The sequence below is a fragment of the Rhinichthys klamathensis genome, unplaced genomic scaffold (assembly GCF_029890125.1).
Source record: "Rhinichthys klamathensis goyatoka isolate OS25496 unplaced genomic scaffold, OSU_Roscu_1.1 h1tg000571l_1, whole genome shotgun sequence".
NCBI lineage: Eukaryota > Metazoa > Chordata > Actinopteri > Cypriniformes > Leuciscidae > Rhinichthys > Rhinichthys klamathensis.
In genome coordinates, this window is record NW_026607037.1 from 2,181,763 (window position 1) to 2,206,589 (window position 24,827).

A 24,827-nucleotide genomic window follows, 5' to 3' on the forward strand; every position below is an offset into this window, starting at 1 on the left:
AGGATATTACACGACTAAACTTGACTGCGTCCTGCCTGAGCTCGCCTAAGATAAAATGTTACCCACATTAAATCTTTACCCATTACAAATTTTCAGATTTAGTTCAATCACAAATAATGACAGAAAGAATGTATAGGCCTACCTACTGAAATACCTAGCCTACTGATCATTATGAGTCGCGCTTTAGCGACTCACTGTTGCGATTTCTTTTTGCAAGCCTAAATGTAATGTTCTCTGAAAATAAATCCTGTTGTAACATATAGCCATGATGACTGTGACTATGCAAAAAGGTAGAGCTGTCAATCGATTTAAAATTAACTAATTAATCACGTTTTTCTGTAGCCTAATTAATCACGTTTTTCTGTAGCCTAATTAATCACGTTTAATCATATAGGCCTACCTGAAATTAAAGTTATATTTTTTATAATGAATAAAAAGGCCTGTAAATGAATGAACACAGTGCTGAAACTGATGTCTCTAGTACATGGATCCCCCCCCCCCCCCCCCCCCCCCCCCTGAAAACTGAAAGCTATCATTTTTAACATTTATTAGACTTTTCAAAAAAATATAACCACTCTTAATTTAAGTGAACTTAAAACAATCTACACATAGTCATAAACCCATTGTAATAAATGTCACATTGTGCCCTTCGATAGATCACATGCACAAAAAAGTTATTGTTTTCGTTGTTTTTGACACATGCTTAATTTGAGCCGTATCCTGTTCTGGAAAATGTCAAATTTTGGATTTTTGCGTTCCGGCGTTGTTTTTAAACGATCCGGCAAACAAGTGCATGGCAACGGTGCGTGCACACTGGCGTGAAGCGAGTGTGTTCAGTTCAGTTCAGTTCTCGTGAGTGAGCGTAAAGCTCAGCTTCCATAAGAATTAATTGAAAACGCTGCTTTCAAAGCGCGGGTTAATGCAAATGTATTTGGAGGTTATGTTTTGCTATCGGCAAATATATTTTTTATCAGCTGTCTTACGTTCAAAATCTCTATCATTGCTTATTGTTTATCACTATCATTGCTTATTGTTTTGCACGCAGTAGGCTAAAGCGTATTTGGAGAGTAGCGTCAAGTTTAGAGAGAGTGTAGGCTAGCTGATTAATTATTCTATGTTAATATCGCCAAAATGTCAAAAGACAGTAAAGCACATTTTCATTTTACATATCTACGAGTAAAGCTGGTAGTGTTTCTGATCAAAAGAGATATCATGGAACTGCTAGGGGTGCGTTCCCCAAAGCCATGGTCGCAAGTTCTGTCGTTACCAACAGATCGGGTTCAATGGCGCACTTGCGCATATTGGCTAACGATACTTTTGGGAAACGCACCCCCAGGGTAGCAGGAGACACGAGCAACGGGAGTTATCCGTCAGAATCAGAAATCGAGTGGAAACGCAACGACGTCGTTCAATCGTGAGAGAATATCACTGAACTGAATGATTGGCATAAACGTAGGCCTACGTGACAAAATAATAGCCTACACTGCCGTGCAGAAACTTGTGAACGATGCTCTTTGTGCCGTCACTGTTTAGTGACGTCATTGTATGTTCCGGGAAAACTTAAGTTGTAGCCTATGCTATATGGTCAGTGTCAGTCACAGTGCCTTTTAATTGCTGTTTTTGATCTGGCAATTATTTATTTACAAATTAAGCACTGCATGTAACCTTATAAACAGCTTTAAGATTTTCAGGTAGGTCTAACAGGTAGGCTAGATCTTGACTGCATACATTACAAATGGTCTTGCATCGCTGAGGAGGATGTCAGTGGTGTTTGGATACAGTGATGAATGAGAGGCGTGGCCCATCCGACGCGCGTCACTGTTGTTGAATAAAGCACGATCGGACCATACATCTGCAGCACTTTTGAGCAGCCGGGCGGACAGACGCAGAAACAGCGATCGGTGATGAACAACTATACAGCGAAAGGTATTTTGCTGATTTAATGGGCAATTCCATTACGCCCTGTCCTGTTTTGTATATTTATATCATGTGGTGTGCTATTACCTCAACATAGCCTACCTTTTTAGGCATATTTGAAAATAATTTGTAATTTAAAGATTTGCTGAACTTAAAAGCAATACCTTGAGCCAAACGCACCAACAATCAGGTATTTCCGATTTGTTGCATAATCTGTACTACTGTAGGCTAATGCATATAAAGTGAAAGCAAGGTCATATAAATTTGCTGTGTAACTACTTTTGATTACAATCCATTAGAATATAATCACGCTGTTTAACTTGTGTATCGTTGAACAGTAGGCTAGCCTACAATTTGTAAACGTTCAGCAGAAACTGTTCTCGCTTAGGCTACTAAAAACATTTCTAAGTGAGTATTTGGAAAATGTAAAGTCATATTGTCCTGTATTTGTCTGTTATAGGTTGACACTGTGCAGCGGCGCGTTGAAGGTGAAAACCGGTGAGTTGCATAATCATACTGAAGACTGATAGATTAAAAACTCCGGTAGGTCGATTCACTGACTGGTTTACATGAGGGGGAAAAAAACATGTCCCATTATTTTATTAATTAAAATCGGCAATATTTCAACACATTAAAATGAATCAGATGAGAATGTTATCGTATACTAAGCTACATCTTAAAACCATGTCCTCAGACAATAAATCAAGGCTTTACATGAATTAAAATATTAAATTCAAGAAAAACAAAATGGGATCTTTTAAAGATAATGGTAGAAGGAAGAGTTTAATATGTAATAAAATATACTGTAAGCTCTGTTAAACCTACAAACTGCCTTGACAATTCAAAAGATACTTGCATTATTAGAAAATCAGGTTGAAACCATAATGTAGTCTAAATTAATTAATTTAACATTTGTCTATATTTAAAATAAATATTTGACATCTGTATCTGACCGTGTAGAACCATATTGACACAAGTTTGTAAGAGAATGGAAGAAGCAGGAAACTGCTATCAATTGATTTTAGTCCACAGACTATATAAGTCTTAAACCTTTGGAACATCAATGGCTGGAAATATATTTGAATACATCTAAAAATTATTATTTATATATATATAATATTAGGGTTAAAGTTTTATCTAGGCTACTTCACTGCTGACTTCCAGTGTTTGTCCTTCCTGCTTCTTTATCATTTCTTTTGTCTGCTTAAAGCTCTGGCATAAATGCATTGCTCTTTTCTTCTGCAGAGGAGGAGCAGAAGACAGAGAAGAAAAAGACATCTGTGCTGTTCTTCCCTCCTGTCCATGATGCGGGACTCTGTCTTCAACTGCTGCGTTTCCCCAGCCCATCCCCCTGGAGGAGTGGAGGAGCACCACCAACATAGAAGCAGAGCTCACACTCCGCCGCCTAATGATAGGCGTTTCCTTATATTCTTTGACTTTGACGAGACCCTGGTGGATGAGTGCACTGACGACTCTATAGTAACTGTGGCGCCAGGTGGAGTCCTGCCCGGCTGGCTGAAGGACACTTACCGTTCTGGCCACTACAATGAGTACATGCAGCGTGTGCTGGCCTACCTCGCCGAACAGGGCATCACCCCGGCAGCTATTCGAGACACAGTGGAGAAGCTCCCTCCTTGCCCAGGCATCCCCACTTTGATGCAATTCCTGCTTTCCCAGCCATCAAGGGACTTTGAAGTGGTTTGCGTGTCTGATGCCAATACTGTCTTCATCGAGACGTGGCTGCAGCACCTAGGCTTCCGCCCACTGTTTCTGCGTATTTTCACCAACCCGGCTCACTTTGATGATAATGGGCAGCTGCAGCTTCGGCCCTTCCACTCCCATGAGTGCCTGCGGTGCCCAGCAAACATGTGCAAAGCAGTGGTGGTAAGGCAGTATGTGGCCCAGCGCATGCGTGAGAGAGGCGGGCGGGCCTATCAGAAGGTTCTGTATGTGGGCGATGGGGCCAATGACTTTTGCCCATCACTCACTCTGTCACCGGGTGATATAGCATTCCCACGCCGGGACTTCCCAATGCATAAACTGATTCAAGAGATGGAGGAAGCCAAACCTGGAGAGTTCAAGGCAAGTGTGGTGCCCTGGAACAGTGGAGAGGATGTCATCAACACCCTGAGGAAGATAATAGAGAGGCCCTAAATATATAATACACTTAAATAAGGCCCTCAATATGTTCACAGATTTCTTGTTACATTCCAAACTCTAATATGTATCACCTTAGTTCTGTTGATTGAAACTGCCATACTCAGACACATAATAATGACTCCATTATTAACAACAATATGAGTTAAGGATCTTTTAATAAGATCCGCAGTTAATGACTGTGTACCATTCAAATGACACTACAATAAACTGTACTTTGAAAATGTTAAGCCATCTAAAAGCTTTACGCAGACTTACAGTATATTCACATTTACAGATATGAGCATGAATATATGTGTGTGACTATCTCTATTAGACTTTTTTTTCTCTTCTGATTGCATTAGCATCAATACTGGCCAGTAGAATATCTCCCTGAATGATTTTTTTTTTAATCATATGTGACCAGGAATGCTAAAATGATCATCTTATTAATGAGAAATAACTTAAAATTGTTAGTATTCGCTACTGAAATATTGTATGTACTAGATGCTATGTATGTTATTAGTAAACTTGAACCCATCCTCTGCTTGGGTGTGCTCTGTAGTTGTTTTAACCTGTGTTTGGTTGTGTTTGTCGGACTATGGATCTGATATAAATTAACCTCATCAGCAAAGTAATTTACTCAAATCTGTGTCTGAGTATGTTTTGACCCCTCACCCCAACACCTGTCATGTGTCTTACATGGTTTTAAGGATATCTATGAACACAATGAAATCAAATTCTAGAATCAACTCAAGTCATGTTGTCTTGTCTAGCACTTTTCACAATACATGTTGTTTTTTATAACCAGAATCTGAGTAAATGACACTAAAAAGTTTGGCAAAAATAGGTTTAATTGCTATAATGAACATGTAGTTGCAAACAAATCAGATAAAAGCAAGAACATTTATTAACCTCAACCAACGTTTACATTCAGACGTGATGGAGATGATCACCCTTGTGGTTTTGTCAACTTCTTTGCAAATTAAAATGTAAAATAATAATAATACTGTCTTAAACATACCATGTCCAATGCTACTAATCTCCATTATTAACAACAATATGAGTAGTAATAATAATAGTATTATTATCATTGTTATAATGTTGATAGTGCAGCAATTACGTATTTTGCGGTTACATAAATCATGTATATTTATTAAACTAATCGATTAACAAAAGTTTCAAAACCCTACTTATGCACTCTGTTATGTTAGGCCTATTTAAGGCTAAAGACAAGTACAGCTAAAAAGAAATGAACTGACTAAATACATCATAATTATAGGCCTATTGATCTCGGTGAGGCAATACACAAGACAAACAAAAATTGCTTCCATTTTTCTCTGAACTACCTTTGCAGTAAATTCTAATAGTTTCTTAAACAAATTCCGGACATGCCATTGGAAAATATCGACCAAGAAGTAAAACCGGTAAAACCGAACAGCAAACATTCATCTCCACCGTCTATGATCTCCACCTGGTGGCCGCATAGCGAGATCTTTTTAAAGAGACCGCGCGTATCAAAACAATATATCCTTCCTCATTGGTCAGCTGCGAGCACGTGACTTCACAGCTGATTTCCGTGGATGGCGTGTTTTTGCAGGATCAGATGTTCGTCCTTACCTCGGCGAGGCATGAATGCGCCTCTCATGATCGCAGTGGAATCAGCCGTGGCACACTGACACACAGCTCCTCCTTGCCCTGACAGTAGACTCACTGTCATTATGGCCCAGGCTGCACAGATAAACGTCCTCGATATCAACACTCCTCTTAGAGTGGAGCACGACAAGAAAAGACGACAATTCAGCATCCGACTGAACGGTTAGTAATGCGTCAGATAACGAGATGGGGGAGGAGGAAAAACCACCGTCCTCTCGCCTGCAAAATATGCCTTTTGTTTATTATATTTAGCTTCTCAACACGATAAACATGTTATCTAATAGAATCCGTCCTAGTTATGTAGTAGGAATTGCCTTGTTGTTTATGTAAATGTCGTTACATGCTTTGATCTCAGTAGGTAATTGAATATGACATGAACTAGTTGTTTTGCTCGAGCAATTTTTTTTTCAACACACCATCAGCTTGTTCTTTATCTTTTTGGTTTGTAGTAGCCTTTTAACAAGCGTTTAATAAGTAGGATTCATCCGATGGATGCTGCAGTTTCAGCTGTTTTGTTTTGCCGTACAGAGCCGCAGTAAATCTCTCCTGTCACTATAGCCACAGTTTGTGCATTTGCTCAAATGCGAGCTTTGTTTTCTTTTTCTCTGGCTGAATCAATAACTATTGCTAGCCTACCCGCTAGCCATCCCATCCAGACTTTATTTTTAGGCTACTTCCTGTTCCATCATCGCCACTGATTTCTATCTGTACAAAACAAACCCAGGTCGTTTCGTTTCTGTCGTTGTGTAGCTGTAGAAGATCAGCAGTCGTGCGTTGTTTCTTTCCGGGTTTCACGTGAAAATAAAGGGTTTGTATTCACAGAAATTACGCTTTCATAGAGATATAAACCAAGCCCACGACTATGCGACTATTTCCCCGGAAAACGACATGCATCCTGTTTAACAGCGCAGTTCATGAATTACATTGTTTACAGGATGCATGCTGACTTCTATATTCGCATCTATTCTGTTGCATATTGAAGGTTCCCATGACAGGGCTGTGCTGCTGTATGAATATGTGGGGAAGAAGACGGTGGATCTGCAGCATACTGAGGTTCCTGAAGCTTACCGAGGACGAGAGATCGCCAAACACCTGGCCAAGGTTGTAGAAGATTACTCAAAATCAATGTGAACAATGGTATTACCTTGTTCGCTGGCGTACATTAAAATTTGGTGTGTGTTTTTTTTTTGCTAGGCTGCAATGGACTTCGTGGTAGAGGAGGACCTGAAAGCCCATTTAACCTGCTGGTACATCCAGAAGTTCGTCAAAGAAAACCCTCACCCCCATTACTTGGAGCGCATCCTCCATTGAGAGCATTGAGGATCTCTTGATTCTAATAGGATGATTTGGGATTGGGTGGGATGGGTATCTTTTGGGCGTCCCTAATCCGTCTGACTGGTCTTGAAACTCCACAAAAGAAAGATTTATTTTTATGTTTGCGAGCGAGCGAGAGTGAATGCGATCGAAGGAGGGGAGAGATCTGAAACTACAAAGCCATGTAAACATTTTCTTTGGAAAGATAAGAGTGTGGACTTTGAGGTGGGCTAGTTTCCCCTTAACTCAAGCAGACTTTCAAGCCAATCTAGAGAAGTGAGAGGATTATGACACCCATTATGAACTCAAAATATCAACTGTTTGATATGTTCATAAGAGTGACGTCAGACTCCATATGCCTCTCTGGCCTTACGCCTTCAGATTTAGTGGTGCTCACGAGAGAGATACACGCGCACTTGTGTTCCCACATGCACAGGAGTTTTAGGGACATCCCAATGTAACTGTCCTGTCAGAAACAGCTATTTTCTTCTGTGCATGTTCTAGGCTGGTTTTGTGCTTTTGCATGTGTGTATCGGTGTATACCATGGCCAGTGAAGAGCTCAGACTCTGGAGACAATCGCCTGCCTATATATTCGCAGGGCTGAACCTCTCAGGATACACACTTTATAAACACAGTAAAGCACCTCTGCATAGAGGATTCTGTTACAAGTGGTTGGATGTGTGTGTATGAACAACAGTATGAGCGTATGAATCAGTGTATGTTAATTCCTCCCATATATCCCAGGGGTCTTATTAAAAGTCAGTTGATGAACTGCCTAGAGCAAGATCAGTTGTTTGCATGGCATATTCTGTGCCGACACAAACATCCGTGACACCATTAATGACAGTGATATTCCTGGCGATGATAATGATGGTCATCTTTTTCACGTAAAACTGGGCTCTGTTACGTCGGTTTATGATGTAATACAGACTAAAGATGCCTGACACCCATCTGTTTTTACACACTTATGTACTCTTAATATTACTATTCATGGTTTTGAATAAAACATTTTAGATAAAACTTGGTTTATGAGTGTTTGTGTTCATAAGTATGATGTGTTTTAATTGTGTGTACTTTCGAATAAAGTTTTTTAATTATTGAAATATTTTGCATTCAACAATCATTAATTCATTGTTATTTGTGCCACTTCTATACTTATTTCTGACCAGGTTACACTGCTAACTATTGTGGTGAACACTACTAAATTAATCATGTCTAAAAATGTAGGATCTTTTCTTGCTATATAGCAAGTAGTAGGGAAGGGCGATATGACAAAAAACTATTCACAATAACAATATATATCATGATAGTCTTTTTTTTCTGGATATTAGGTTATTACAATACCAACATTTTAGATACGAGTGGAATATCACTCTTTTCAATACCACAGCAAAAACTTAAACTAGGCTAACTAATGTACGTAAAAAGTTCTCAAGCAATTATTGAAGACAAGTTAACAGTCAGTAATAAAATTAGATCAAAGAAATGACCAGCAGTAAGAAAAATAATTACAATAGAACAAAGATACAAATTAAATAAAGAGTGCTATTTTTTTCAGGTAGGTCTACCTAACAGAAGTAATAAATAATACAGAAATTGAATACAGTAACGGAATCCAAAATAAAACACTGCATAATTCTCACTGTATAAATTAAATGCACTGATATTTATTAAAGCTACAAAAGTTATTCAGTCAAGAGCAGTGAGTGATTTTCTTTTTCTTTTGTTGTTTGATTAACATTAATGACACAGACAGCAGCAGTATTTTAGGTTGCTGTCACTTAAAGAGATGATGAATGGACCCAATATATCGATACGCATCTGATTCTCCCAACTGTTTACCTTCACTCAAGACATAGACCAAGTGTGTTTATGTAAATACTTAGATTTCAACATATTTTATGTGCATTTGACTGTTTAGCCTGCACAGAAAACTACCTGTCAGTGTGCGAATGATTTATCGTTCGCGGCATTGCGCTTTTAATAACTCTTTTTAACATCAAACATGTCCCGCTCTTTATTAGGCTACTCATTCATCCATGTTTCTTTATCATTTTAAAATGTCAATAACTCCTGCCTGTGCATGGATATATTTGCATACAGCGATATAAAAACAATATAGAAAAAGTTAAATCAATTCACACTTTATATCATCGCCATCGCCATGATATAAATCATCATATCACCCAGTCCTAGCAAGCAATAGGAATGCTTAAAAACATTTGACTAGTTGATAAAACCAACAACCAATTGACTATCAAGAAAGACTGACTCGCTAATGCTATTTTTACCCCTTGCTAGTGCTGTTTTATTCGTTCATGTTAACTGAAGGCAAATCGGAATGATGTTCCGTTTTTAACCTTAAAATTTTTTCAAATAGTATTTTGTATTTCAAATACGTATTTTAAATACATGTATCTGAAATACTGCCCATCCCTGTCCAAAACCATATGTTGGATTTTTTTTTTCTGTGGAGCACATTTTGAAGAATGTTGGAGTCCACACACACACAAAAAAAAAATCCAATATCCAAAAAAATATCAACATTTCGTATTTTTTACCCCACAAAATAAATAAATCCATACAGGTTTGAACATGAGGGTAAATAAATGATGATAACTGAAATGCATTTGGGTTTTACTAGTACAGTTAAGTTACAGTGACTCGTTAAATGCTTTTTAGAAAAATAGTTTTTCTGTAAAAATCTAAAAATGTTTTTTTGATTTAAAGCACCGTTGCACTCCAGCAGTCCGCACAATGCCTAAAACTATTGCTTTGATTTTAGTTCCCTTTCTTAAAAATATTTTAATGCATTTTTTCTCAATTTAATTAATGCACATATATATCAAATGAACGGTGTTAATGCTTATATGTTATGCAATCCATCACTACTGGGGGAGACAGAGAGCGCTAACCCTGCACGTGTTACCGAGCACCGTGTAGTTGTTACAACACAATACGGTTCCCCCCTCTCCTCCTATGCACCAGCGCCGTACGAGGACGGGACTCACTACATAAACGAGAACCGACCACATTATGGGTGAGTGCCTTCTCTGCAATACCCTCGCATCCACGTGCATTACATGACCGAAAGTTTTGGACACAGTACAAAACAGTTAAATCATTTAGTCAGACCACATTCTTTATGCAACATTTGTATACGCTGTGGGAATGGTTTGTCCTACTGAAAGCCCCATAGTCTTGTCCTTGCTTTCGATTGGTCACCCCCGCTATTCAAAAACATAAATAATATAGCCTCGCGGAACAAACCATAATCAAAACCAGTTACTTGTTTGTTGTACGAAAGAATGTGTTCCATACATTACAAACAACTGTCTTTAACTAAATAAAGCAAATATTAATATCGTTTCAGATTCTGTTCAGGTGGAAGGGTCCTCAACTAAATTCAGGTTCACGGGATTTGTAGTCTCTTTCATGTGCTCGAAAGCTTTAAAGGTTATTATTAGAGCTGAAGCCGCGAACTACATTACCTAAAGTGCAGCGCGACAAGTTTTGCGTCAAGTCTAGTCCGTTGCTTTTTCAAGATGGCGTCGCTGGGAAGGAGGCGCGGTGTCCCAGTCAACAGGGAGAGGTCAGTTAGACTAAAACCTGTCATTAATTCATAATACTTGACGTGAAATGTTTAAGCTTTATGCACATTTTAAGTTCGTTTCCTATCTTTAAAACACCAGGTCTTTTAACGTTTTGTGAAGCGACAAATTCTAAAGAAACATAGTCTGAATGGAGCTCATGTGTTGTTTTGATTAGCTTAACGTTACTGACTCTGGGGTCCCTCAACTGATTAGCAGTTCAGAGAGCACCAAAAATGTAATTATATGGCAGTTACATCTGAAATCTTGATATTGATCCCTCATGTTTTTTGCAGTATGTGTTACCATTTTGCCGAGATAGACAAGTTAAAATAGCGCTTCACTCCCATGACAGCGGGTTTCAAGGAGATATGTACAGCTAGCAAGCATTTATAGTTGTTATACTAAGTTTCATGTACTGTAAATGTCTTGAAAACAGGAAGAAATTGTATGTTTGCTCCCAAAAAATATGGCCGTTTAATGCACAGGCTGTTAAACTGACAGTATGCGTTAAAATTTAAGGCGGACCGCTCTCGCCTGATTTTATCAAGTTAGTTATCAGTCCGTATTTTCTAATATAATAACTAGTTTTAAATGACAAGATTTTATCAATATATCTTATCAAAGTGTCTTTCATTGTACATTTGAAAATTTACCGTCAGATTTTCCGCTTCTATTCAAACATAGCGAAGAAGTTATTTGTTTCACACTCTGTGAACCCAGGCCGCAGATGCTCTGGCTGATGTAGGCAACGCGAGACAGATCGTGTCGAAGTAAGACCACAATATACAGTCAATTTTAGCGGAGGATTTTTATAGCAGCTTTACCATTTTTAAAACAATTTAGAAAAATGTGGCAAAAAAATTCAGCACAGGAAATGCTTATTACTAATGTCTTAAAGCATCTGTCTTGTCAAATCATTTTGACTTTTTGCCTTGTACACATTCAATCTCAGTAGTTGCATTCACATGCAACCAAATAATCAGATCAGACTGATGGCTCAATCGGGCTGAAAAGCCTTAATTCGATCTGAAATTTCGATTGTATTGGAAGGGGTGGTGTAGACCTGAAATAATCAGATCAATAGGAAAAAGTTAAGCATTTAAACACTTAAATCCAAGCTTTTTCCTCAATCAGAGTTTAAAAAATGTCTTGCGCATATGAACAGTGGTGTGCGTTTATTTATGTCTTACAAGCTGATCAGTGGAGGAGACTAAATATTTACTAAATATTTGATAAAAAAAAGCTCTTCTGATATGTCATCAAGACAAAAATGGCAAATTATGTTACTGCAGCGGCATTATTGTACTGTTTTGAATCGCATTGCTAAGTTTAGGGTTTATATTAACAGAACTTTCAGAATGTGAAATCTGAATAAATTAATTTGGGCCTGGCTTGACAGACAGGGTTTAGATTAAGGCAGGATTAGGCCTTAGTTCATTTAGAACATTTAAGTAGCTTTTATAAACGTGCCTTAGAAAAAAAACATTACTGGTGTGTATCTTGAGACAAAACGATGGGACTGACATATTTTAAGATCTGTCAATGTCAGTTGCAAAACAACTCAAACATGCATTTTAGTCTAGGACTAGCTTAAGCCTGGTCTGTGAAACCGGGGGTTGGTATGGTGAACTCACTTTTTCCTCTTCCTTTTTTCTCTCTCTCTCAAGGGGAGTGATGGCGGCGACGGAGTGTTACATCGTCCACGAGATCTACAACGGCGAGAATGCACAGGAGCAGTTCGAATACGAGCTGGAACAGGCTCTGGAGGCGCAGTACCGCTACATCGTGATCGAACCCACGCGCATCGGGGACGAGACAGCCCGCTGGGTGGCCGTGGGAAATTGCCTGCACAAATCCGCCGTTCTGGCCGGGACCGCATGCCTCCTGACGCCGCTCGCCCTTCCCGCCGACTACTCCCGTTACGTGGCGCTGCCGGCTGGCGCTCTGAGCCTGGCCTGCGCCGCACTCTACGGCATCTCTTGGCAGTTCGACCCCTGCTGCAAGTACCAGGTAGAGTACGACAGTCAGAAGCTCTCGCGGCTGCCCCTGCACACGCTCACCTCCTCTACACCCGTGGTTCTGGTTCGACGGGACGACGTGCACAGAAAGAGACTGCACAACACGATAGCGTTGGCGGCCCTGGCGTACTGTGCCAAGAGGATCTATGAATTGTACGCTGTATGAGCGCTATGCCACATCCACACACGCATACAGATACTGACATACACACACAAAACACGCGGCAAGGAGGTGAGAAGCACTACTAAACATCCGACACTGGCAGATACACACGTACACACCAAACAATAACATACGGACGGACCGACAGTGAGAGTGATCGGAAACAAAAGGATACGCGGCGCTTTCTTTGTCACAATTTTTCATTTCAACTGGTCAAGGATTGGACAGATTGATGGATGTATGAGAGGAGCGGTTGGGGGGGAGCTTATAGTTCTGAATGAATCTTCCTCTTTTCTCTGTACTTTAAAAGTGATATCACCAGTGCACTTGAGCCCCCTTTCCCACTTCTTCCCTGCACCTCTCCAGCCCCTTCCTCGTCCCACGACCCTCCCCCAACGGTCACCTGCCACCCACATGGAGCTTCCGCACCCGGGTAGCGACCTGTCGGACCGAACGTGTGGTGGACAGACAGACGTGTTTTAAGAATGACCTTTGAATCCTCTCTTTTCTCCCTCTGTGTAGTTTTACTGTACCCTGCCTTTGGTGCGTCACCTTTTCATTAAACAGTAGGAGATTTAACCTCACTGGTATCTCTGACGACCTTTATTTTGACCCTCAAGGGCTTGGATTGTTTCTTATTGCACATCTGAGTTGTAGCCTTCATGCAGATCTCACAGTCAATGTATTTTTCAAGTCACGGTTTGTAATGGATCAGTATAAATCCGGATCTTCTGACGAAGTTATGAAAAATAAATATAAAAGAAAAGTAAATGTTAACTCCTCTGAAAGAGATAGTTCACCCCAAAATTGAAGTTTTGTCATTTACTCATGTTGTTTTAGATCTATATGCTGTTACTTAATTATTCATTTTTGATTATAACTATTCCTTGAATTTGCAGGCAAACCAGTGCAATTAAATGAAATTTACTTCAATATAACAAGCAGTTATTCACAGCCTATTTGCAGAGAAATTGTGAGAAATATAGTTTTCAAATGATATTTTGTATTAATGGCACCATGTTAAATGGTGTTTATGCTGTTTTTACAAATGCATCTGGCCTGTGGAGCTTAAATGAGTCATCTGATGTTTTATTTTAATATTGTAGTGTATAATATCTAAAATGGGAAAATCAAAGAGAACATGGTAAGGCTTAATTGGCTCAGTCTTTATTGTATGTGGGTTTTAAGTGTCATTTCTGCTCCGTAGAATTTGAAAATTATGATATGAAAAAAAAAAAGGGTTTCTCCAATTCTGCAGTTGGTCAACACTTCACTTTTAGGAGTAAGTGCTTATCATTCTTACAGCCACATTAGAAAAGCATAATAGCATCTTGTGTTTTTGACATTTCAGATAGATGTCCAGTGTCTGAATCTTAAATATGGCATTTTTTGTCCTTTTGACACATTCTTCAGGTTTACCAGAATTGCACAGATATATACTGATGAGCCAAAACATGATCAGTCACAGGGGAAGAAAATATCTAATATATTGATCATCTCCTAACAAGGGCACATATTATGGTCTGGGTAAATTAGATTGTAAGCAAACAATCAGTTCTTGTAATCAACGTGTTGGGGGCAGGAATAAAGATCTGAGTGACTTTGGCAAGGTTACTGGGTCAGAGTTTCTTTGAAACCACCAGGTTTGTGGGTTGCTCCCGGTCAGCAGTGGTCAGAGGAGGGACAAACCACAAACCGGCGACAGGATGTTGGGCACCCAAGGCTAATCGATGCACAAGGGCAATGAAGGCTATCCAGTCTGGTCCGAGCCAACAAAACGTCTACAGTGGCACAAGTCACAAAATTTGAATGATCACTTGGAGTAGTGTAAGAAGGTCACTTGGTCTGATGAATCCCATTTTCTTTTACATTACTTGGGTGGCTATGTATGCATGCACTGTTTACCAGGGGAAGTGATGGCAGCAGGAAGTAAATTAAAGTAAATGATGCCGATAAGACAGTTGATGGAGTGATTCTCTGAGCAATGTTCTGCTGGGAAACCCTGGGTCCAGCAATTCATGTGGACGTAAATTTAACACATGCCACCTACCTAGGCAGTCGTGGCCTAATGGTTAGAGAGTGAGACTGGTAACCCGAAGGTTGCAGGTTTTTATTCTCCATACTGGCAGGAAATGACTGAGATGTCTTGAGCAAGGTTCCTAACCCCCAATCACTCCCGGGCAAAAATGGCTGCCCATTGCTCTGGGTGGGACGTGGTGAACCAACAAGTTCAATCCATGGCAGCTTCACCTTGTAACCTACAGGACTTGAAGGATCTTCTGTGCCAGATACCACTGGACACCTTCAAGGGTCTTGTAGAGTCTGCGCCTCAGAGGGTTGGTGCTGTTTTGGCAGAGGACCAACATCATATTAGACCGGAGCTCATAATGTTTTGGCTCAGTGTATAATACTATATATAATTCTATATCACAAAGATATTATACTGTAGTTCATGATGGTAATGTTCACAGGTTAGAAGGTGAGTCCATATGTTGTTTTAAAAAATCTATTTGAAAATAAGCTTATTCAGAAAGAGTGAACATGAAACTAAAACTGTTACATATCTCATTTAATTAGTGCAGGATTTTAAGGCTTTCTTAAAGAAAAAAGAAAAACTTTCAGTGCAGAGGAGTTGTACAGGTTCTTAATGGGTTTACTAGTTTTCAAAGGAAACCAGGTCTGAAACTGAGAATGCCTAACTCATCTTAAGGAATCTGAAAGGTAAACATGTGTAAAAAGAATTTGATAAAATACCATATATTTCATGCACGTGGACATCTTTTTAAATTGCCGAGTTTGGAGCTGTATGTGAATCGGTGGAAACGAAAGAATGAATATGGCAGTAAATTTTCTTCTGTTTAGACTGACTGAACACCATTTAAATAGTATTGCCTTGACAAAACTGTCTGGTGAGTTTCCTCCATCAACCATATTTGGAGACAAAAATCACCTGGGCTGGCACTGCAAACACCATATTTTTTTGCATAGCATAGTAAAGCATAGCAAGGTGCAAATATAGTTTTAATTTGGACCAACATCATGGTCTCTTGAGGAAGAAAAATCCCTTTATATGTCAATTAATGCACAATTTAGAATGAGTTTTTTCTCCAAAGCACAACTGTCATGCACATCCACCTCCCAGGATCTTATTGAGAGCGGCATATGTGTGGTGCATCACTATAAAAACGAAAATGAGTCATTAGCATCTGTCATAACCAGATTATCATGATACGGTCCTTGCAGACTGTAGTGACGACACTCCACATCCATTTCTATTTTTTTTTTTTTTTTGCTATAGAGACCTATTTGGGACAAGAGGCAGTTGAAAACTTCATCAAAACAAAAATCATGTTCAGATTTCAACTTCATGTTGGCATAAGGGGCACAGGAACATCATGATGATAATTAATTGAATATTAAGATTTATAACTTTAGGCAATTCAAGGGGACCTTCAACAGGGTGCCTGGAGTGGAAAATTGAGTTCATAATAAATTAGGGTTAATAAATGGTCAATATATTAACAAACCATTTAATCCATTACAATATAAATAGAATACATCTAAGAATAGAAAATAATCTAGTTCTTGTGTGATAAATGTTTGCTCTGCTTATCTAAAGACTGGTCATCTGGCTGTTGTGTTTTTCCCATAACAGGGATGATTCAATTCAATTTGAAATATTTATTAAATACATTCCATGAGTATTCACCTTTAGACATACAAATGAAAGTTTTTGCCGATGAAATCTTCAGAGAAAAGATGCAAAGATTTTTTCTAATACTGTTTTGTCTTATTCTTCTTTCACTCTCTGTTCTTTCACGGCCGGTGAAGCCATCAGTCTGAAGTAGAGAGCAGGCCAGAGTGTGCGCAGATAGACGGCTGCAGTCGGCAGCGGCCCAGCCAACACCACGTCTTTCTGTTTGTGACAGACAGCCTTCAGAACGGCACGTGCCACGTCCACTGGATCCCACCCCTTAGCTGTGGTTTTGTCCATTACTTCAGACCCAAAAGAACAAAACAAAAAGAAACGCTTCTTAATAGAGTGAGAATAAAAGAGAGTTTGGTTGACAAGAACAGCATTCTCTCACCTCCATATTGAGAGCCGTCCCCCGTGACTGCATTGATGGACAGGTTTGTTCTGATGTAGCCCGGGCTGATGACAGACACCTGCAGGCCGAACCTGTCGACCTCTGCCCTCAAACAGTCAAAGTAGGCTTGCGTCGCATGCTTAGATGCAGCATCTGATTAAAAGCATTACAGAGATGCAACCTGATCACTTGTAATACTACCTTTTTAAGGCCGAGTTCAGAAAATGTAAGGAATAAATTGAAGGGGAAACCAATAAGTCCATATGTTTTCTAAATGTAAATGTCTAGGGAGAAACACAATGAGTACCGTAGTATTAACAACACTTCAAAGTTTGAAATGACAACTTCCAACAGATATCCATTACTTTTTAATCCATAAAAAAAAACCTTGAATAGCTCTGCTCCCAACCACTAGAATATGGAAACATCTTTTACTGTACCTTCTGATCACAGTGCAAAAAAGCGATGTTCTTCCTCAGTATTTTTGTTTTGTTTTCCAGTGCAAATGCCTAAATATTCTTACATCAAGATGCATTTACTGGAGATAAAAAATGAAGTTTTGTTTTCTGTGAAATTGGTCAAAATTAAATAAGTTTATTATTAAAACAAGAACACGAACATCTGCCAATGGGCTCAGAAAAATGTCAACTTAATTCAAAGAGAAGTTTTGATAACTCATTGACAGATGTTTATTCTTCTTTTAACCCCTTAACCACAATAATGAAATACCCAAAATGAAACGGCTGCAGGTTTTGAAACCTTGGTTCTACAGGCCTAATATCCTGGTCTTGTTTGAAAGCAGACAATTGACAGTTTCTTGTCTCATAGTAGTACAGGAACAGTTTAAGAGAATCTCATAAATGCCTACCATTTGTTATGATATAATATCAAGAAAAAAATAAATTAAAACTAGGATTTGAAAGGCTTGAAACATTTGAAATAAAGATAAATGTTTTTCCAGGTTCTGGTTTAAGTTTGAGGATAATTCAATAATAACCAACATGTGCCTTATGTACGACTCCTGTATGTCACTGCAATCGTCTTTACCTTGATCACAAAAGTCATCCATCAAAACTTTACTTGGTGGTTTGCTTTATCCAACCCAGATGCAGTTTGCTATCATAATGCTCATGTTTTGACCTGTCATTCAGTCTGTATTTCATGCAACACTGGCATGGCTCAGAAACATCTGAATATGAGAGAGGGTGTTTTCTGAAGTGAATAGTTTTTGAAAACTGGAAGTGAGTCTCTCCGCCATCTCAGATGTAATCGGCCGGGGTTCTGGACTGACTGCTTGAATGCATTCGCTTACTGGATCCTTCTTTGGACAGCAAACTTTCTCGGAGTTTAATGCATGCTTTTTTAGATGCTAAAAAACAACCATGTCTCTTGTCAAAAAAACTGCTTCTTTTTGCCTTTTAAACTAATATTTCCGCTATAAGCCTAATGTATTGATTGAATAACCGACTTCAGAGGTCGAATCTTAAAGTTTTTAGCTTTCAAATGTAAGCTATATAGTTTATGAAGATTAAAGGGCTACGCATAAACTCACTTAATTTTGTTACATTTTTCAAGGCTTCATTTTACATTTGCATTTTACATATGTATGTATGAATGAATGCATCTTGATTTAAAGATGTTTACAGGGTTCCTACAGGTTTCTTCAAGTTAAATTCAAGCCTTTTTAAGACCATTTATATAAAAAATTAATACCTATTTCACGTCCCTACCAGCAAAGAAAAAACAAAATCCTTCAACTTGTGTTAATTTATTTTTCAAATGTGGAATTGGTAAAAGATGATAAGCCAAGCAGGTGTGAAAAATAAAAACATTTCAGTAGGCCACAAGAAAGTTTGCCGAACAATGTTAAGTTGTGTTTTAACATTAGCTAGCTACTTATTCTATGCTGGGAATATGGGGAACTGAGAGACCCCTGAACAATAAACATCGAAAATAATAATAATAATCATGGTTGACAAATGAAACTTTTGAGGAAAAATACAATACGGAGAAGTTACATACAGCAGTGTTAATTTTGACAGCAAATTTTGATTTAGTTTTAGTCTCAGTCTTTTGACTAAAAATATGACAAACTAATTTTAGTCATATTTTAGTCATCTGAATTGTTTTAGTTTTAGTCTATTTTTAGTTGACGAAATACAATAAGATTTTAGTGATTTTAGATTTTAGTTTTTTAAGATTTTCGAAATCTACTGTAAACTAAATCTACAGTAGATTTAGTCGACTAAAATATAATGGGTTTAGGTAAATTGTAATGTGTTAATTTAGAATTTCTCTAAAATTTCCAAACCCATATACTCCCGGAGAAAACATATATTAACCTATTAATATGAATGATTTTTAAGTTTCAACAAGCAATACAGATACAGATTGAACTACTGTGACTTAAAAAAATATATATCTTAAAATTAAATAAAACCACTTTTCCTAAAGGCAAACACAGTCTTCTTTTCAATGAATGATATGCATTCTTTATAACAACTTACATACTTAATTCTTTATTCTTTCAAGCAGACAATTATTTGTATGAATATAATTAATCCTTATTAAAGCTATAAACAAACAGTAAAGGCTTTTCTCTTTTTCTTTTGTTGCTTGAACAAAATTAATGACACAGACCGCATTATGTTTATTGCCAGTCACTTTAAGACATCGGCTCATGTCCAATGACATGCGGATACGATTGCACTGATGCACACCCGATACAACTGTTTAAGACATAACCGACATAGTTTACATGAATACTCTCCAGACCGGACATTTAGACATAATGTTGTGTGTATTTGTCCATTCAGACACGAAAGAGAGCTCAGTGCAGTACCCGCGCGCTGTATAGGTGTATATGTGCATGGCTCCACGCTTCGGGTTGGTGCGTGGTTGGTTTACATTTTTAACATTTTATGAGACCGCGGGGTAGATCAGCACGTTACAGTACAAATGTGTGCATCTACCACACACGCAGGACATCAGTTCTGACTGGATCGCTTCCCAGATCGACACTATCTAACATTTTCATCTAGTTTTTATTCGTTGACGAAAATGTCAATAGATTTTCGTCATAGTTTTTGTCATTCAAAACTAGGTTTTATTTAGGTAGCGTCTCGTTTTCGTCAGTGAAAAATGCCGTTGAAGAAAAGTTATTATTTTAGTCAATGAAATTAACACTGACATACAACACAATTTTTAAGACCCAGACATCAAAATTCAAGACTTTTTAAAGACTTTTTAAGGTAATATTTCCAAATTGATAAATTCAATGCTTTTAAGGCTTTTTAAGACCCCGCGGGAACCCTGGTTTAGATATTTGTATTGGAATACGGAGCAAAAATACCGAGGAAGATATTCTTCTTTTTTTTTTTTTGCAATACATGCAACATTTAATGCCATTACTTTATGAATTTAAGACTTTCTATACTGATTTAAGACCTTTTTCAAGGCCTTAATTTGTGTAAGGGAAAATTAAGACTTTTAAAGACACGCAGAAACCCATTCATGAAGAAAAATATTTGAATCCCCTCATCAATGAAGAAGTTTTATTGCAGCGTAGTGAAGCACCTTGGTTTCAACAGAGTCGGAATGAACCCCGAGCATCCTAATCTCAGTCCTTTTATCCCGTGACAGTTTACCAGCCCTAATGAAAATGAAATTGCTCCTGTTGTAACAGCTGTGGTCTGTATGCTAATGAAGTTGAGATGGTCTGAGATGGTTCTGAGGGTCCCTCACCTGCTCCCATTTTACAGTCGATGACCATTTGCTCACGATGTGTAATCAGAAACAATAAAACAGTTGACTTTGTTCAACTCTATGATAATTAAGCCATTTTGGGGAATGAGCTTGTTCTAACACCTATCTTGGAGTGGAATCTACGTCAAGGCAGACATTGTAATTTCTTACATCTGAATACCAATTTTTTGTGTATGTATACTCACATGCAGATCTGTACGGTATTGAAATCTTTCCCTGCACACTGCTGATGACAACAATATGTCCACTTCGTCTATCCACCATTGAAGGCAGAATGGCTGGACAGGACAAAAAAAAATAACATGATATTTATATTATATTTCATTTCATTTCATTTTTGATAATAAAGTGATATTAGGATATAATGTGATGTATAATGTGATATATACTGAATTATATGTATTTTATCTTCATGTATAATATAATATAATAATATTTATAATATATTTCACATTTAATATCATCTTTAAATATATATATATACAAACCTTTCAAAAGTAGTGGTCAGTAATTTATTTTTTTATATGAAACGTGTTCTTTTGGACTTTCAATTCATTGAATAATCTTGAAAAAGGTTTTTATTAAAATTTCCACAAAGCATTAAGCAGCACAAGTGTTTTCAACATTGATAATAATAAGAAATGTTTCTTGAGAATTAAATCATCGTATTAGACTGATTTCTGAAAATACAGCTTTGGCATCACAGGAATAAATGACCTTTTAAGATACATTATTTTTTATCAAATAAATGCAGCCTCAATGAGCATAAGACTTCTTTGATTTTTTTTTTTAAAGGGATACTCCACCCAAAAATGAAAATTCTGTCATCATTTACTCACCCTCAAGTTGTTGCAAACCTGTATGAGTTTCTTTCTTCTGCTGAACTCAAAGGAAGATATTTTGAAGAACGATTATCCCTTTAAGATATTTTTCTAACCCCAAACTTTAAACTATATAATCATTTCACTGATATCTTTCTTTGACTCCTATTCACTCACCTTGTGTAAGAGCAACAGGACCGAAGTAGTTGGTCTCCATGACATCTCGCTGAACTGAGACGTGGGTGTCCAGGATGTTGCCACGGTAACTAATGCCTGCATTGTTGATGAGGACATCAACGTGACCATGACACTTCAAAATATCCTTGGCGGCGCTGGAAACCAGGGATGTGCTGGAGAGGTCAAAGGTGACAGTGCAGGGAGTGTAAGTCTGAAAAAGAAAGTAATAAATAAACATAGTTAAGAGATTGGATATGTGTGCACACCTACATTTTTGTCTAGTGTAAATAAACAACACCTTAGCACCCCCCTGAACTCACTGTATAAGCATAATTACATTTTTAAACAGCCTTAAAACAGTCAAAAAGGAGAATAAGAGATTTGCTTGAAGGTTTTCACCTGTATTTTTCCATTATTATTTTTAGTTCTCAGCTCCTCAACGACCTCTTGTAGTCTCTTTTGGTCCCGTCCGCAAAGGATCAGTCGGGCCCCCGCCGCGTGGAAGACCCGTGCACACTCTGAGGGTGAAAAAACAGATTAAGATATTAAACAAGCAATAAAGTAATATCCACAGTCAAATGGCATTGATAAGACATTATGATAAGCATTATAAGAGAGTTTATGTTCATGTAACCTTTGCCCAGGCCTGAGCTGGCTCCAGTGATCACCACCACTTTATCCTGTAGATTCTGCTTGTGTCTCAGTCTCTGCATCACTTTCAGCAAAATCAGCAGCCCGACAGTCCCAGCAGCAAGAGGCCCAACACCTAAACCTAACACACGCTCCATGTGTCTGTACACATATGCATATATTAATTTACATTTATAAAAAACTCAACTCACCCAGCATCTTTATCTAGAAGTAACATGGCAGCATTATGTGAGACTGACCTTGGCTTGAGGTAAATGTGGATATATTTTACATGCTATTTACAGAACTGAACTGACAAAACTAAATTGTAAACAATATTTGAAAGAAAAACATAGAATTGTTTTATTGTAAATGTATTTAATAGGAGGCTATTTTATAACTCACATATTTTGATCTCACATTAAGATACTACATGGAATAATGCAGACTGCATGCAGGACCTTTTAAAATTAACTAGTGAACCCCTCAAAAGATTAAAGTTAGCATGAAACGGAGGTTGCAATACTCTTTTCTTCCATAAGCCCCTTTCACACAGAGATTCCGGAAAATACACGGATAAAGCGACCCGGGATTTGACCCGGGTTCGTTTGATTTTGGTTCATTCACTGCCAGTGATTTTCCGGAATAAGAGAGTGCGTTCACACACAACCCGTAAAAATCCCCTTAAAGACACGTGACATCGATGTGACATGTAATGTCTCAGCAGCGTGTATAGTTTGCTTATGAGCTGCGATTTCTCTCTGGAAAAACCACAGTTGTGCAATTTTTTCTGTGATTCGATCATAAACTAGCGCATTACGTACCGTTTCACTAGCCTGCTTTCACTTCACTTCAGCGTCATCATTACGACACGGCATTGGTTACGGCTTTTGTTCACACAGCGCACGTTCCGGGACTGATCCCGGCATCAGTCCCGGTTTGCGTTCACACCGAAGGCGTTCGGCAATTTCCCCGCGCTGTGTGAAAGGGGCTTTATTGTGAAGAGAACAGATGCAGTTTCGAGGGGGAGGGAAGGTTCATGTTTTTGATTAAAGATTACAAGGGCATATGAATCTTTTAAAAAATAACGATGTGTTATTATTATATGTTTATTCAGAGCATTTGACTGCATATTGTTTTGTAAACGAGGTACAGTGTAAAGGACTTTCTGAAATATGAAGCAGCCAACTGTTTCGGATCTCACGGCAGCCCTATCAGAAACCGTAAGTTAACAATTTCATAATGCTTTGTCTGTAAAGGACGGTTTTAAATGTATATCGTTTTCAAAAAACGTACTCACGTGCAATGTATGCGTTCCTATGCAATGACTTTAGCCAATCATAACAGTGGCCGTTTACTGACAATCCTTAAAGGAGCCGCTGCTTAAAAACGGATAATTTCAGACAAAGTTTTAGTCATTCTAAAGGGGTCTTCTACGGAGCCCCACACATGACATGCAGAAAAAAATAGTAGGCTAAATCACGCGCACAATTAACTAACTCGTTCCCTCAATTTATAAACTGTGCACAAGATTTACTAATTTGTTCCATCGATTTGCTAAATCGTTCGTAGGATTTATAAATTAGAGGGAACGAATTAGTAAATTCGACGTTTAGCCTACAATTTTTTCCCTGCATGTCATGTGCGGGGCTCCGTAGAAAATAATCATTCTTCCACATATGCAAAAAAACTTTAACATTGTACGTGAACCTCAAGCATATTAAAATAATTAAAGATCCATGTCATGACCCCTTTGTTTAGAATTACTAAAACTGAAATAAAAATAAAGCTAAACTGAAATGTTAAATACTAAAAATTGACAAAAGCACATAAAAAAATTACTAAAACTTTCAAATTAAAATAAAAAATAATAGCTATTTAAACATTAACATTTACTTTAATAATACTAAAATAACTCTTAGTCATCAGCGGTAAAGTGTTAAGAATAATTTTAGTGATTGAAAACCCCTTAGTCTTTTTCAATAATACAGAGCCACTTTTTCAATGATGTGATGTGTAGTAGCAGTTTAGTAACTAATCCACAGCAACTATCTAGTAAGTCACGTATAAACGTTTTAGTGCGCTATGCAACCGAATTCATTTTCACAAAACATACCTATTCATTTCTAACGTCTCAGTATCTCATAATAATCATTCTCTCTAAAGGCTGTTGTATCAACATGCAATGTTCAGTAAATATACAAAATAAACCTGCATGGATAATGACATTACCTACCGAAAGTTGAGACCCTTATGATTGAATGGAGAATCCGGAAGTCAACAACATCACGTGATTTTGGCCATAACGCCCATAGATATCATAACGCCCTCTACCGAATCCAGCAACAAGGTACAGACACCAGGATTATAGTTTACTTAAAATTGCTCTCTCTCTATATATATATATGTATATCTTTCAATTTCAACAAGTTCAAGGCAACATTCCTAATGTTCAACAAAATAACTAAAACTTTAAAAAAATAAAATGGAAAATATTAAAATCAAAAACTATAATAGTATATCAAATATCACTGACACAAATGGGTTT

General features: G+C 37.9%; 4 protein-coding genes across 4 annotated transcripts; 3 read left to right on the forward strand and 1 right to left on the reverse strand.

Moving 5' to 3' along the window:
* The first annotated feature begins 1,788 nt into the window (after positions 1–1,788).
* On the forward strand, positions 1,789–4,382 carry phospho1 (phosphoethanolamine/phosphocholine phosphatase 1). The gene is made up of 3 exons (XM_056239901.1): positions 1,789–1,926; positions 2,378–2,415; positions 3,163–4,382. The coding sequence occupies exon 3, from the start codon at positions 3,220–3,222 to the stop codon at positions 4,069–4,071; it is 852 nt and encodes a 283-aa protein (XP_056095876.1). The 5' UTR covers positions 1,789–1,926; positions 2,378–2,415; positions 3,163–3,219; the 3' UTR covers positions 4,072–4,382.
* Positions 4,383–5,612: 1,230 nt separating this feature from the next.
* natd1 (protein NATD1) lies at positions 5,613–8,127 on the forward strand. The gene is made up of 3 exons (XM_056239875.1): positions 5,613–5,871; positions 6,692–6,810; positions 6,904–8,127. Exons 1-3 carry the CDS (start codon positions 5,775–5,777, stop codon positions 7,018–7,020), a joined length of 333 nt encoding a protein of 110 aa, XP_056095850.1. The 5' UTR covers positions 5,613–5,774; the 3' UTR covers positions 7,021–8,127.
* Positions 8,128–10,510: 2,383 nt separating this feature from the next.
* On the forward strand, positions 10,511–13,382 carry tmem11 (transmembrane protein 11). Its single transcript, XM_056239859.1, has 2 exons — positions 10,511–10,616; positions 12,285–13,382. The coding sequence occupies exons 1-2, from the start codon at positions 10,570–10,572 to the stop codon at positions 12,799–12,801; spliced, it is 564 nt and encodes a 187-aa protein (XP_056095834.1). The 5' UTR covers positions 10,511–10,569; the 3' UTR covers positions 12,802–13,382.
* A 3,077-nt stretch (positions 13,383–16,459) lies between these two features.
* dhrs7b (dehydrogenase/reductase (SDR family) member 7B) lies at positions 16,460–24,579 on the reverse strand. Its single transcript, XM_056239879.1, has 7 exons — positions 24,516–24,579; positions 22,284–22,441; positions 22,049–22,167; positions 21,650–21,860; positions 20,837–20,929; positions 16,887–17,039; positions 16,460–16,794 (listed from the first exon to the last, which is right to left on the reverse strand). The coding sequence occupies exons 2-7, from the start codon at positions 22,435–22,437 to the stop codon at positions 16,589–16,591; spliced, it is 936 nt and encodes a 311-aa protein (XP_056095854.1). The 5' UTR covers positions 22,438–22,441; positions 24,516–24,579; the 3' UTR covers positions 16,460–16,588.
* Between the last annotated feature and the right edge of the window lie 248 nt (positions 24,580–24,827).